Raw genomic sequence first — 16,462 nt, forward strand, 5'->3', positions numbered from 1 at the left:
TCTTTGTACAATTTGTCCTACTGTGTGCAACTCACAGCTTTCTATTAGTGATACATTATCCAAACAAAGAAGCCTAATCTGATTTTAACTGTTACTCTGTCACATTAACCTACTAGGTCTCGCCCTATCAGAGATATTCCCTTTGTTCTACTGATTCCTTCCCACTTTTTCTGCTACCCAAAACTAATTTGCTTCTCTTCTTTCTGACAAAGGGTCCTGGACCTACAACATTAACTTTCTCTTTCCACAGATGCTGCTTGACTTGCTGAGTGTTTCCAGCATTTTGTTTTTATTTCAAATTTCTAGCATCTGCAATTCATTGGCTTAGTTAAGGAGGTGGGTTTCAAGGGGTGTCTTAAATGAAGAAAGGAAGATGAAGAGGCAGAGAGTTTTGGAGAGGGAATTCCAGACTTTGAGATCAACAGTGGATGCAATTAAATTCCTATCAGCTCAGTTCAGCTTCACAATCTTTCCATAAGTTAATTAAAATACATTCTTAGCTATTTGTACCCAAGGATAGAATATGCTGTGCTCTCTGTTTATTGGGAAGATGAAGCAGTTGTGATTGGTGGAGCACAAATCTGTAGAATGGCTGGAAGAGATCACAGACTTTTGGGTTATCTAATAAGTTTACATTTTATTCAGTGGGAGTTGGGAAATACATATGCAAAAGCTCAATAACTGCTATAATTGTTCATTTCAGCGATCCCCGAAGATCCAGAAGTAGCGGAAGAGTTTTATCATGAAGATGCTTTTGAATCTTGTTCTGATGAAAACCTAGAGACTGAAGAATCTAATGAAGAAAGTGAATGTACTACTTCCAAAACTTATGAACAGGTAGGTAGTTCTCCAGGTCAGTATCAAATCCAGCAAATCCTCTTTTTTTTAAGAAACAGGCCCTCTGCTGCTAGACTCCCCAGTCAGCTGAAGTAGTCCCTTTCTAGTTACCATTTCAGTTTCCTTTATTTTCTTGAAAGCCAGTCACCCCATAGCCTTCTAATTTCCAGGGAACTGTTAAATTACAAGGAGGAAACACACAAAGTCCAAGTACCGTTCTGGTGGTTGGGATCTAACTAGTTGGAAAAGCAGTAGAAATTAAGAGGGCGAGATTCCCAGAACATTATTCCAATGGATTCAGAGTCCATACCCACTCTACTTGTGAGTTACATTTCCTATTCACCAGGTTTAAATGAAACATTACAGATTTATTCTTTTTAAAATCCCTTTGTGTTGTCTATTTACTGAATCTTTTACAGGTAATTATAATCTGTAATTATGTTCCAAGGTAATTGGCAATTACATTGGGATTCTATTAACAAAACTCAAATTTGGATTCCCAGTAAGACTGGACATGTATATTAGGCTTAAATTTAATGTAATTTTGTTCAAAGGTCAGCTGAATGAAACCCACAGAATGGTATGATTTTTGCTCGTAGGTTTCTCCCATGGGCAGACAAATATAAAGTAATGTCCAGATTCTTAATTATTTCAAGTTATTAAAAGGTGAAAAAATAATTAGGTGACAATTCTCTAAGATACAGTGGATGAGATGGATATTTTTTGGCTCATTTTTCAAAAACATTGGGCAGATCTTCCACGTAACAAAAGACAGCATATTGCTTTGATAATATACAGTATATTAAAATGCTGAGGCTTGCAATAGTTCATAGATTAACAGATGTCTCCAAACTTTGAGAATCTAATGATTTTTGGCAAAAGACCATTGTTAAGCAAAATAACTTAAGAGCATTCTGGTAATCAATGGATCATTTGTTATCTGTCCGTCGTAATGTGCATAACTCCATCTTCTTATGTTCTCAATCTTACAGGACACTGATGTTGAAGCCCTGGTAAGGTGCATGGAGGATGTTCTGGACAGTAGAACATTAGGTGAGCCCTTTACTCAGCCCTACTGCCACCATCACCCAGATGATGGGCGAATCTATTTATAGAGAACTAAATATCCAATTCAGTGATACAGAAGAGCCACTTTAAGTACAGAAACCACTTCTTTGCCAATAATAATTCACACCATTAAGAACTAAATGATTAGTGAGTGTGGTGGCTGAGCCATTTTTATGTGCTATCTGTGACAGTAATAGTTTAGACAGCCAGCGAGTCTGGGGATGGATCTCACCCTTTCCAGCATCTAGCAAATATATATAAGAACACAGGAGCATTAGGTATTCATTCCCTTAAGCTTATTTTCCAGTCAGTGAAATCAAGAGTGATTTGTACCTAATTCCATCTATCATCTCCACATCCCTTAATGGCCTTGGCTGGGGAAAAAAAAATCAATAAGAACAGGATCAGGGCATGCAGTGTTTAAAATTGAGGCACCACTCTTCCTTGGAATCTACAGTTTGTGGCTTTTTAAAAGTATTCCACATCAGCCACTTACAAGGGGCACTGATTGAGACATATGGATCTCAGAGGGAAGAGGACACTGTGGGTGAGTGATTTCTTGAATAGACTTTCGTGGGAGCAGTGCTCTCAATTGAGAGCTGCTGGCTGTGAAATCATTTCAACGAAACACAGCCTTGCTTGACTTAAAACCACTACCCTTTGTCTTGTTGCTTGCATGCTCGTTCTTAGGCTTACACTGGGTGTGTAATGCAGGCTTCAGGCTTTTAGCTGGACTTCCAAATTTAAGAAAGGAGTTTGTGTTTTCTCCCCTACAGTAAATATCAGTGGTTGAGCATTTGTAATTTTTAAAACAAATTGACACAAAATATTACTGTCTTAAATTAAGTTTCTCTCACTGACAATTCCAATGAAATGAAGAACAGGTTGTGGTTCTGTGGACAGCACCCTTTTCTCTGTCGGAATGCTGCGGGTTGAAATCCCATTTCAAAATTCACCACCAAATGCAGAGTAGAATGCTTCAGTGCAATACTGGGGGAGTGCTGCACCACTGGTGATGCCACGTTTCAGAAGAAATATTAACTGAGGTCCTCTATGCTCTCTGAGGTACAAGATCAAAGGTGCTCTCTTGCAGAAGAACAGTCTGGTAACCATGTTTTCCAGGCCAAAACCTCTCCCATCACCACTAATAAACAGATTATCCGGATTGTTGTTTGTAGGGGTGGCTATTTGGAAATAGGCTGCTGTGTTCCTGATATTGCAGCAGGGGCTGCATGGTGGCACAGTCGTTAGCACTGCTGCCTCACAGCTCAAGACCCAGGCTCGATCCCGACTTCAGGCACCATCCATGTGGAGTTTGCACATGCCCAGTGACTGCACGAAGTTACTTCAGGTACTCTAGTTTATTCCACATCCCAAAGACATGCTGGTAGGTTAATTGACTGCTGTAAATTACCAGTTACTTTAGGTACATGGCATAACAAATAAAAAGAGAGCTGAAGGGCATGTAAGGATTACTTACTGGTATTGGTTTATTATTGTCACTTGTACCAAGGTGCAGTGAAAAACTTGTCTTGCATACCGATCATACAGGCCAATTCATTACACAGTGCAGTTACATTGAAGTAGTACAGAGTGCATTGAGGTAGTATAGGTAAAAACAATAACAGTACAGAGTAAAGTATCACAGCTAGAGGAAGTGCAGTGCAGGTAGACAATAAGGTGCAAGGTCACAACAAGGTAGATTGTGACGTCAAGAGTCCATCTCATCGCATAAGGGAACCGTTCAATAGTCTTATTGCAGTGGGATAGAAGCTGTCCTTGAACCTGGTGGTATGTGCCCACAGGCACCTGTATCTTCTGCCTGATGGGAGAGGAGAGAAGAGAGAATGACCCGGGTGGGTGGGGTCTTTGATTACACTGGCTGCTTCACCAAGACAACGAGAGGTAAAGAGGGGATTAGCAAGGCTCTGCTCAGCTGCCAATGGGCTGAAAAGCCTCCTTTCATGTTATAACAAATAACAATGACCACAGTTCAAATAAAGTACCACATTGGTTGTAAAGCTCTTTGTGGGATGACCCTCAAGTCTACCCTTCTATTTATTACAATTAGGGCTGATACCCCAAGTCTACATTTGCATTCTCTCACCATACTCCTGAATACCAAAGCTCTATCAATCTAATAGTTGAATGTGTTCATTGACTGAGCATCCACCACCTCTTGGGTTCGTGAATTTCAGAGGGTTCACAGCCATCTGCATGGGGAAACCTTTGCTCTCTCAGTCTTAAATGGTAGCCCGCACTTTCTTACAACTATGTCCCCTGTAGTAGACTGCCTATCCCCAGGAAACAACTTCTCAGCTTCTATCCTGTCAAGACTGCGTGATCACCATAGTTTGGGAGGGGGGAAAATAACCAAGAGAAACCAAAAGCAAGTTTATTCCAAGGGGGTTTGGATCCTTCATTTTACTTTCTGGTAATCTTAAATGTATGAACTTAATCTTTAAATATTAAAGTCTCAATGTAATTGGACAGATTGCAAGATAAACTCTCTGTGCACCGAGTTATGTCTGGATGGATGGAATAGTAGATTCTCCCAGGGTTATTGCAGATAAGTGGCATTGAGCTAAAGATCGGCTGTGATATTCATTGAATGGCAGAGCAGGCAAGAGGGAGAAGTAATCTAATCCCACTTCTATTCCTGGAGACACAAGAGACTGCAGATGCTGGAATCTGGAGCAACAATCTGCTAGGGGAACTCAGAGGGTCGAGTAGCATCTGTGGGAGGAAAGGAATAGTCGACATTTCAGGTTGAAACCCTGTATCAGGATTGAGAGTGGAGAGGTGAGATGGCCAGTATGGAGAGGAAAAGGGGAGTGGTGAGAAAGGAGTCTGAGGTGATTGGTGGACTGAGGAGAGGTGTAAGATGACAGGCAGGTTGTGCCAGGTAGGGGAGGGGAGTCGGGGTAGTGTTGGAAGATGGTGGCAGGTGAATGAATGACAAATTGAGAGGCAGATGGAGCAAGTTGGGGGGAGGGGGGGGATGGGTGTGTGAGGGTTGGAGATGGCTGCTGGAGGGAGATAGGCAGGAACACAAAAGGGCCCCCAGTGCTGGAATCTGATAAGTAAAAGAGGTGATAATGGGAACCATCAGGAGAGAGGGGAATGGCAGATGGAACCAGAACCAGATGGGGAAGGGGGGATGGGGGTGGCGCTGAACTGTGTGTGTAGTGGGTGGGTGGAACCAGGAGGGGGAGCAGAGTGGGCAGTGAGGGAAAGTGGCCAAAAATGGGAGGACCAGAAGGAGACAAGAGAGGTGGGGAGGTGGGGGGGTGAGGTAGGGGAAAAGAGGTAGGGGAAAACAAACCACTGGAGATGGTTACCTAAAACTGGAAAACTCAAAAGTTCACGTCATTGGGTTGTGGACTACCCAGGGGGAATATGGAGGTGTTGTTCCTCCAGTTTACATTGGGCCTCACCCTGGCAATAGAGATGGTGGATGATGGACAGGTCGGCGCGGGAATGTGAAAGGGACTTGAGATGGCATGCAACTGGGAGCTTGGGACGGCCACTGCGGAATGACCGGAGGTGTTCTGCAAAACAGTCGCCCATTCTGCACTTGGTCTCACCAGCGTAGAGGAGGCCACACTGGGAGCACCGGATTCAGTAGACGAGATTGGAGGAGATGCGTGTGAATCTTTGTCTCACCTGGAAGGGCTGTTGAGGTGCTCCTGATGTAGCGCTTCCAGATGAAGCAAAGATTCACCTGTACCTCCTGCAATCTCGTCTACTGCATTTGTCGTAGACTAGGTGACCACCTTGCAAAGCACCTACGCTCGTTCCTCAATGGCCATCCCAAGCTCTCGGTTGCATTCAAGTCCCCTTCAGGTACCCACACTGACCTATCCACGTGTATCCTCTACTGCCAGGGAGGGCAAGGCCCAAACGCAGACTGGAGGAACAACACCTCATTCTGCCTGGGCAGCCTACAACCCAATGGCATGAATATTGAGTTTTCCAGTTTTAGGTCTTCTCCTCTGGTCGGTTGTTTTCCCCTTTCCTCCCACTTTTCCCCCCTCTCTCCATCCAGTCCCATTTTTGTCCCCTTACCCTCAGCAACACCGCCCCCCACCCAAACACCCATCTTCGCCCCCTCCATCTCCTGGTTCTATCCACCCACTACACACCCCCCACCCAACTGTTCACCTCTCCCCTAATGGTTCCCATTATCACCTCCTTAGAGTCCAGCACTGATAGCCCTTTGTGTTCCTGCTTATCTCCCTCCAGCAGCCATCTACAACCTTCACACTCCCCTCCCCACACCTTGTTCCACGTGCCTCTCACTTTACTCATTGTCTGCCTCCATCATTTATCTGCCACCGTCTCCCAACTCCACCCCTATTCCCCTCCCTTATCTGGCACTACCTGCCTGTCATCTTACACCCCTCCTCAGTCCACCAATCGCCTCCGACTCCTTTCTCAGCACTCCCCTTCTCTTTATACTGGCCACCTTCCCTCTCCACTCCCAGTCCTGATGCAGGGTTTTAACCTGAAACATTGACAATTCCTTTCCTCCCACAGGTGCTGCTTGACCCATTGAGCTCCTCCAGCAGATTGTTGCTCCACTTCTATTTCTTATGTTCCTTGCAGTAGCCAAGGAATACTTCACTCCCATTAGCCAGGACCAGAGCAGATTGTACTATAATTTCAGCTAGAGTGATCACGAGATGGTGGTGATAAGCCCAAAAACTGCACAGCAATCTTGAACAATATTTCTACCACAGACTCAGTCCATGTCAACAGTAGCACAATAGTGCAGCAGATAGAACTGCTGCCACACAACTCTGATGAGCTCAGTGCTGACTGTGTGGAGTTCGCACATTCTCCCTCTGACTGTGTGGATTTACCCTAGACATTCCTATTTCCTCTCATATCCTAAAGACGTACAGGTTAGTAGGTTAATTGGCTACTGTAATTACCCCTAGTGTATGTGGCTACTGGGGGAAGCTGATGGGCATGTGAATGACAATAGGTTACGGGGAAATAATTCCAGAAATAGGATTAATTGGATTGCTCTGAGAGCCAGAATAGATTCAATGGGCTGTATGGCCTTACTCTATGTTGTAAGAAATTGTCCCACTGTCCATTGAATCATTTCTACATTTCACCCATCACATACAGTCCTCTTTGTTTTCTCCTCACTGTTCCACCCTGTTTCCTCACCACCCACCTCCACCAACCTTCCCCTGCCTCTGTAATTGCTAAAATATTGTTCCTTCTGTGGCAATGTTGCTGCTCTGATGAAAGATCACAGACCTCTCTCCACAGTTGCCTGCTGTTTTCTGTTAATATTTCTGATTTCTTGCAGGTGCAATATTTTGTCTTTTGTAACATACTGTGTTTGGCTTTCACCCTTTCCCAGTCATCAAAAATCAAAAGGAGCTAATTGGGATGAAATTCCTCCTTATCACTTGCACTAAACACATGGTAGAGTAGCGCATGTGTGTTGTACTTCGCTTCTGATATTCGGTTCCATTGAATTCAGAGAACCAAACTTCAGAAGCAACATATCCACCATTTAGCACAGGCAACTGAAAGTTAACTTCTACCCCATAATTTTCAAACTCAAGTTACTTGCAAAGAGTCTGGGCCTCTAGTACGTACTGCCACGTCTCTGCTTTAGATTTCTTTGCTCTGCCTCCTTAAGATCTTTTTTTGATATTTGAAGCCTTCCTCCATTACAAATAATTGATCCTATTTCTGCAGCTTCAAAAGCTGAAGGCTTCAGCCTTTGGGGTGGAGGAAAATCTCACAACTGGATTCATTCATTTTTATGCCTTTTGGAACTTTGAGGGATAACTTCTGTCAGTGTAAAAGAGAGCTAGATTTTTTTCTTCCCATTTGATGGCACAAGGGACATTCTTCAACCAATGCTGGCTCTCAGCCATACATTCCCATCAGTCCCATTTCCCTTTGCCCTGTAGCCCTTCAGCTTGTTCTCTCTCACATGCTCATCAAGCCTTCATTTCTTCTTGGATTATTCAGGAGAAATGGATGCTGTCACAGGGAGAACTTGCAAATACCACACAGGCAGCACCTAAGATTACGGTTGACCCTGACTCCCTGAAACTCAAGGCAGCAGCACTAATGTTTGTACCACTTTGCTGTCCTTTTGTTGTTTTCTTTGTTGTTGTAAAGCTGACTTTGTTGCCTGGTTCATTTTCAATCACAAATCAACAATTATTTACAGCTCCTTTAATGAAATAGACCCTTCCCAAGGAACTTCACAAACAAGTTTTGACACCAAGCCACATTGGCTGATATTAGGGCAGATGAATGAAAGTTTGGCCAGTGAGGAAGGTTGTAACTAGCATTTTAGAGGAGAGGGGGCAGAGTTCTGGAAAAGTTTGGGAGTTAGTTCCAGAGCTTAATGTTTTGGCAGCTGAAGGGAAGGCAGCGAATAGTAGAGCAATTCATACAGGGATGAGCAAAAGGCCAGGATTGGAGGAACTCAGAGATCACAGACATCTATCCATAGCGAGTTTTGTCCAGGCATACTAGCCCTCAATATCCCTACATTCTTCCAATTCCTTCCTTGTGTGCTTCTTGCTTCTTGTGCCGCACCATTAATATCTGTGCCCTCAATTCCCAGTCCTAAGTTTTGAAATACACTCCCCACCTTATATCTTTTAAAGAAAATCTTAAAGACATTATTGCACCACGTTCCATTTAACATGAAATAACAATGGCTTATGTGGCTCGGTGTCAAATTCTAATCGATGGCATTCCAATAAAACTTCTATAACTTTGTTAAGTCATCAACTCATTGCCTAGACTGTTAAAAGCATCGGGGCATTATAGATGCTGCATCAACCATCCTTCATTGTGCCTGCGCTCCTCGGATGAAATCATCCAATCGTTGATTTTACTTATCCTGCCCTTCTTGGAACAGACTATTCAAAGATTTTATTTATAGATGAGTGTTGGCAGAGGCCAGTGAGCAAGCTCCAATCATCCTCTTGGCTAGATAATTGAGTGTGACATTGGGAAGACAATTATTTTACAAATAATTATTCTCCAATTGTTTTTTCTTGTAACTAGAAATAATAGAATGAAATGCACATTTTGCATGGGTTCATCAGAACATAAGGAATAGGATCAGGAAAGGCTAAATGAGATTTTGTTCATGCAATAATACAAGATAAGATATTTATTTATTAGTCTCATGTACATCGAAACACACAGTGAAATACATCTTTTTGCATTGCTAAGGATGTGCTGGGGGCAACCCGCAAGTGTCGCCACTCTTCCGGCGCCAACATAGCATGCCCACAGCTCCTAACCTGTACGTCTTTGGAATGTGGGAGGAAACCAGAGCACCCAGAGAAAACCCACGCGGGGAGAACGTACAAACTCGTTACAGGCAGCAGCGGGAATTGAACCCAGGTCACTGGCGCTTGTAATAGTGTTACGCTAACCACTATGCTACTGTGCCGCTGATCTGGTCCTTGGTTCTATGTTCCTATGTGTCACCTATAATCTTTGCTCCATGTTGACCAAAAATGTATTTATCTCAGCCATGAACATATTCATAGATTCAGCATCCACCATTTTTTGGGAAAAAGAATTCCAAAGGTTCACGACATTCTTGACCCTTTATTCTACTCTCAGTCTCGGATACCCACCCAAGGGGAAACATCTTCTGTCCATGCCCTTAACTCATCTCTAAGTAATGCCTACAATTATTGACCTTGTCGGAAAGGTGAGCAGCCCGCGTCACATGAAAAGCTGCCCTTCAATTAAACAGAACCCAAATTGAGAAAGATGGGCATCAACAACGTGTCTCTGCATTGATTACAGACAGTGGCACCGTGACTTCAACTGTGTACCAGGGACCGACAACCATCAACTGTGCCATGGCACGGGCCAAGATAAACCGCATGAGGGAGTAAGTACTTTGAGGTGTCTGTTTTATCAACTAGGAAACTCTCCCATACTGGCTAAACATTTTGATTAACTCTTCTTCAGAAGAAACAGTAGGATATCGTAGTGGTTATATTATTGGACAAGTAGTCCAGAAGACTGGAATAATGATCCAGAATCTTGAGTTTAAATTCTGTTAGTTAAATAAATCTATTATCAGTGATGGGCACTGTGTAACTACTGGAATGCTGCAAGACCAAGGGCTCCCAATTAATGACCATTAAGGTAATTGCAAGTACATGTGTTCATCCTTTTAACCTGTAATCATAAACTAATGGGAAAAATGCACTGATGCTTTCAAAATAACATCTCATTCAGAACCTTCCTCAATTTGCGCAGGGCCTAGCAGACTGCATTGGAAGTTGCTCTCCACCTCACCCCCATCTCTTCCACCAACTCCCATGGCCAGACATCTATCCCCACCTCCAATGACTCCTGCTGCAGCTAATGGACCCAGAGGGGGAGGGGGGAGGGAGCAGAGGGATAAGAGAAGAAAGGAGAGTGAAGGGAGGGAACCTGCACTAAACCTACATCCCTGATTCCCTTAATATCCAAAAATCTATCACCCTTTGTCTTGAATATACTCAGTGACAGAGTCTCCACAGCTCTCTTGGGTAGAGAGCTCCAATGATTGACTATCCATTTCAGTCAAGGCATTTCTTCTCCTCCCAATCTGGAATGGCTGGTTCCTTATTTTGAGACGGTGATTGCTGATTCTGGACACCTCAGCCTAGGGAAGCATCATCCCTGCATCTATTCTCTCAAGCCCCATGAAAGTGTTATGTTTTAATGAGATCACTTCCCATCTTTCTAAACTCTGTAGTAATCTCACCTTCTAGAATAAACCCCTTTGTCAATCTGCTGGGTACAACCTCAAACAAAAACCGATTTGGCAATTTGATTTCCTCTTCATAAATCCACGTTGACTCTGCCCAGTTCTACTCGCATTTTCTAAATTTCTTACTACAACTTCCTTAATTATAGATTCTAGCATTTTCCCTGCTACTGATATCAGATCAGCTGCTATGTGGATTTTCTATTTTATCTCTCCCATTTTCTTAACTAGGTGGGTGACATTTGTTACCTTCTAAATGTGGTAACCATTCTAGGAATTTTGGAAGGTGACAACCAGTACATCCACCATCTCCACAGAGACCTCTTTCAAAACCTTGGTGTACAGGCCATCAGAGCCTGGGGATTTAATGGCTTTCAATCTCACTACTTTCGCCAGTACTTTTCTTACAACTTCTCAGTCACTCTAGACCCAATGTTCTCCAATGTTTCTGGAGGACGACTGTGTCTCTTTCTAGAAAAAGAGACATATTTAATTTCTTTGCCATTTCCTTATTTCCCAATACATTTTCTCTCAGCTCAGTCTATAAGAAACCCACATTTATCTTTGCTAATGATGTCCTATTAACATATTTGTAGAAGCTTCTACGGTAAATGTTAATACTCCTCACTAGATTACCCTCATATTCTGCTTTCTCTTCCCTTATCATTTCTTGGTCCCCCTTTGTTCTATTTTGAAATATTCTGAATTCTCAGGTAACTTGTTAAACTCTTTTTCTTTGATCTAATACCACCTCTGATTTCCCGTCAATACTGTGGGACCACTTTTCCTGTTGGTTTTTGTGCCTTTAGGGGATATATATTTGCAAAGGACTATGTATTGATTATTTAAACATTGGCTGTTGTTTGTTTACTGTCAAAGCTTTTAATATAGTTTCTCAGTCTGCTCGAGCCAACTCATGCCTCACACCTTGATAGTTTGCATTGTTTATATTTAAGACCATGGTTTCAGAACAGGCAGCACACTGGCACAGCAGTTAGTGCTTCTGCCTCATAGCTCCAGGGGCTCCGATTCGATCCGGACCTTGGATGCTTTATTGGAGTTTGTACATACTCTGTGACCATGTGAGTTTCCTCTCAGTATTCCCTTTTCCTCCCATGTCCCAAAGATGTGTTCATAAATTACCCGTTATGGTTGGTTGATGGCAAGAGCGAAAAGAGAGTTAACGGGCATATGTGAGAGGGAAAAGTCGCAGGAGTACAGGAATGCAGGAGGGAAGGGGGTATTGCCCCCCAGGAGCCTGGATGGGCCAAATGGCCCACTTTTGTGTCATAAGTATACGATAATTGATAACTTTTCCTTTAAAGGTCTCTCAACCATCAGAGAATTAATCAATTCCTTCTTCATGCATAATACTGGATCTAAAATTGCTTTTTATTTCATTGGTTCCTCAATATACTGATCTAGAAAACCATCTCTTACGTACCCCATGAATTCATCTCCCAAACTATCACTGCCAATTTGATTTGCCCTGCCTATATGTAGATGGGTGCATTGTCCTGGTGTCATTGCACCCGATTTATACTATACACTTGTTTACCACACTGTTTGGAGGCCTATAGACGATCCCCACCAATATTTTCTGCCCCTTTGCTTTTTAGCTGTATCCAAACTGATGCTGCTTGACTTTCTGAGTAAAGATCTTTTCTCTCTACTGCCTTCATCCATCCCATCCTTTATTAGAAGAGTTACCCTCTTCTTTCCTATTTTGCCTGTCACCTCCTGAAGCTAAATATTTCACATGTTTAATTCCCAGCCTTAAATCACTTTTCAAAACATTCTGAAATGATTGTGATATTGTACACATTTATTTCCATTTATAACATTAACTCATCTATTTTGTGTAAAAAAAATTACTGCATGAATTCAGATAAAGTGTCATCAATTTTATGTTTTACCCGACTTCCTATCCCTCTCAATAACCTTTTTCTACCCTGCACCATGTTCTGCTCTACTCTCCACAGCCCCACTCATTCAAGTTCACTGAAAGACTGGTTCTAGCTCTGTTCAAGTGAAACTTTCCCCAATGGAATAGCTCCCTCTTTCCCTGGGACTGTTACCAATGCCCCACAAATTGAAGCCCATTTTGATTAACACCAAATTTATATCAAATGCTAATTACATAATTAGAGATGTGTAAATTTAGCCTCAAGAACATTTCCTCATTATCTTCATTTATTTCCTAAGAAGTGTGTGGGACAGCTTCCCACTGTGCAGTCTCTAGACCTGTGACTCATAATCATGTCTAATTTATATTTCAAGAGTAGAAACAAAATTAATTTATCTTGCATCATAAAACCTGAATGACTATTGTAATCTCTTCTGCCTTTGTGATTGTTATTATTGTTTGAGAATGTGAACTATTTGCCTTGTGGAACAAGTTTCAAAAGCAGAACTTAAGGAAATTTACTGACAGATTGGAATGGTGATAAAGTGGCAGTTATGATAATTCATTTTAGATGTGGATTTAGATGAGTAAACTAACAAACATCAAATTTTAGTTTGTCAGACAGTAAGAAGCAGTGCTGTTGCTCAAAGCTATGAAACGATTATAGAAGTAGACATTGATCCTTGTTGCATCTGTCTAGAGAGGTAAAACTGGGAAGAACAACTTCTGACAGAAGCCCAGGAGACTGCAGGTCCTGGAATCAGGAGCAAAAACAAACTGCTTGACTACGAGTGGAGAAGGAAGCAGCACCTCCTTATACAAGCTATCTTCCCTCTCAGTCCTGATGCAGGGTCTTGACCCCAAACACTTACAATTCCTCACCTCCCTACAGATGCTGCTCAACCAGCTGAGTTCTTCCAGCAGTTTGTTTTTTGCTTCAGATGGAAGCCCAGAAGTTCAGGGGGATAGTATAAATGCAGGATTTTCTCAGAAGCTGGAAGCAGGACTTGGTGATAGATGAATGAATATATTTCAGACTGGGCTGTAGTTTAAAGCACCAGTGGACTTCTCAATTCTCATAACTAACCTAGGCTTGAGTGCATGCAGCAACGTTATAAATTAACTGAAAGTGCTGGGATATGCAACAGAGAAAGAAAGTAAACATTTCACAAGTAGAAGTTAGAAGGAAGAGTGAGGAGAGAATAAAAGCAATGTTTGTGAGAGGGCGGAGAGAAGTGACTGAAAGATACACAAGGTGGTGGCAGCAGCTCAGAGGTTTACGAAGGTTTGTTAATTGCAGCCAATCTGCCTGGAAGCAAAGTAAGTATAGAAAGGAAAAAACAGTGCTGGAACTATGAGATACAGAACATTGCAGTTACTGTTTTCAATTATTTGTTAATGTCTTAATATTTTTTAATGTTCTCAATTTTATTTTTTTTTAATTGTTTAAATCGATTTAAATAGTTTTATTTAAATTTGTTAAATTACCAAAGACATTTAAAAACAGTTAAAGAACTCACTGTGTCAATGACTGCCCAAGGCCTAATCACTGGTTGGAGTCCCTCTGCCTCACAGGACACCAGTCAGGTACAGTGGGTCAGTTTGCCTGGCCCTCACACCCAGAAAATTTCGATCTGGGAAGCTACTGTATTTTCTATATCGCAACAGTCTTTCATCTGCTATAAAGTGCTTTGAAGTGTCCCCAAAAAAAATGCAAAATGTGCTATATAGTCACAAATCTTAGTGCTTTTTAAGACAGGATGTAGGACCTCAAAAAAGAAGAGTTTTGTGATTTTGCTGTGTTATCAATGAGGAATTGCTCTAAATATGTAGAATGTCGCCCTGACCCAAAATGTTGACCGCCTGCTTTTCTCCACGGATGCTGCCTGGCTTGCTGAATTCCTCCAGCATCATAGTGTTTTTCATAAAGGATGAGCAACACTGTTAAGGTGACTGTGTGATACTAAATGTGCTACATTTGGATAAATAGTAATACAACAGGATGATAATAAAATTCAGGATGTTATGTGTGGCCAGGGATGCTCCAGTATAATCCACCTGCCTTAATCATATTAGAGGTTTTATTCCATTTGATTCTACTCATTTCAAATATTGACACAATTTATTCAGAATGATCACAGTAGCACACAGCCACCAAAATTAAAATTCATATCCATTTGTTGAAACCATTCCATGGGCTTGCTCTTGGCCTTTGTCATCTGAAAGACAACATCTCCAGCAGCAGATTTATGTGCTCAAGTCTTTGGAATGGAGTTTGAATCCACAAATGTGATTCAAGAGCAGGAGTGTTACTGTTTGAGCCATCCCTGACAGAGGTACAAGATTTATCTTAAAGAAGAGAAAATTGAAAGGACTTTTCTACCCATCCCATTTCCCTACATCTTCTTTGAAATGATAGAGAATTTGCAGATATCCCATTTTGAGAGATACAAATTAGATTTGACCCCCAATTAATGAGACATTAATTGAATTTGATCCCCAATTAATTTGCATGTCCGAATGAGAACTGGCAAAATTACCTTTGTGCCCTTTGGCTCCACCACCAATTTAGCCCTTTTGACAAAGTGGCAGACTGTGTGCACACAGAAGATCCCAGAAATTGCAGTGGGATTGTTTGGCATTACATAGAATCTACAGCCCAGAAACAGGCCATTCACTCCAAGGGCAGTGTGACCACACTCATGCTTTTCCCACTCCCTACCACTTAAATTTCTGGTCCCAAATCCCTTTATTACTTCCCCCCTCATACATATATCAGATTTCCCTTTGTGTGTCAACCACACACATGACTTGCAGCTCCACGTCAAGAGCAGAACTGCATTTATATAACATCTTTTATGTGCCTTTTAAGAAGCCTCATAGTTCCTCACAGCCAATGGAGTACTTTGTGGAAGTGGGGTTACTGTTGTAAAAAATATAGCAACTAATATGGGTTTAACAAGCTCTCACAGCATCAGCATTAAAATAACCAGTTGTTTTTGAGTTGCCAAATGAAGGATGCGTGTTAATCAGGACATTGGGAGATAATCTCCCTACTCTTTGTGACAATATTGAGTGTACCTGTTCTAGAGTCCTAAAATTAAGCCAAGACCTTACATCTTATCAGTGTCCACCAGTATCCCCACTTTAGGGAGATTATACATTATCAACTATAATGTAAAGACTAATTTACTTAACTACTTTAGTCTCTTTTCTGAAGGGGTTTAGCTGTCAATAATCACTATTTCAAGCAGTGGGTCCTCCCAACCAAGAAGGAGATGCTTCCAGCTGACGAAACAGATTAAACAGTTATTTTATTTTAAAGCACATTTATTTTGAGGAGTAATTCTAACAGAAATTATAATTCTACAAAGGATTTCCAAACACAAGTACAATTCTTACAAACTAGAAAACCATATCAATGAGCTGCAGGTGAACAAGTGGTCCATCGTAGAAAAGTGGCTTTGGAAAGAGATCCTTCTCAGGTTGAGGCTGAGGAGTGGACTCTGTCTTCATCTCTAACTCCTCCCCACCCTTACTGCCTTCTAATATTTATATCTGTTTTGTTTTTTGCTAGTTATCTAGTGATGACCTCATCTGCATGTGATGTTTTCACAACTGCATTGATCGGGTCAGATGGGAGGAACCTTAAGTTAACAAAGACAATGTTGTTTCTTCTGATTAGGTTGCAGTCTCAGTTATGTTGACAATAGGTTCCTGGAGCCTGGACAGTGTTTCTCAAGAGGATGGGTAAAGAGTACTAGTTAAAGATTAACAATAAACATCTTGAACCTTAGACAATTTCTTCTGCTGTGCTAAAAAGCTGAGTTTAGCAAAAAGCCTCCTGACCCTGAATAGTGAATATCCATCACCTC

General features: G+C 41.8%; 1 protein-coding gene across 2 annotated transcripts in view; it reads left to right on the forward strand.

Moving 5' to 3' along the window:
• Window positions 1-16,462, forward strand: part of nek11 (NIMA-related kinase 11) — a 206,891-nt gene that overhangs the window by 179,986 nt on the left and 10,443 nt on the right. For both annotated transcript variants that reach the window (XM_052016234.1, XM_052016235.1), the window contains exons 13-15: window positions 704-837; window positions 1,830-1,890; window positions 9,724-9,811. In XM_052016234.1, the coding sequence (XP_051872194.1) occupies window positions 704-837; window positions 1,830-1,890; window positions 9,724-9,811 (283 nt within the window). The remainder of the gene's footprint in view (window positions 1-703; window positions 838-1,829; window positions 1,891-9,723; window positions 9,812-16,462) is intronic.

Source organism: Pristis pectinata, chromosome 5, assembly GCF_009764475.1.
Source record: "Pristis pectinata isolate sPriPec2 chromosome 5, sPriPec2.1.pri, whole genome shotgun sequence".
NCBI classification, from domain to species: domain Eukaryota; kingdom Metazoa; phylum Chordata; class Chondrichthyes; order Rhinopristiformes; family Pristidae; genus Pristis; species Pristis pectinata.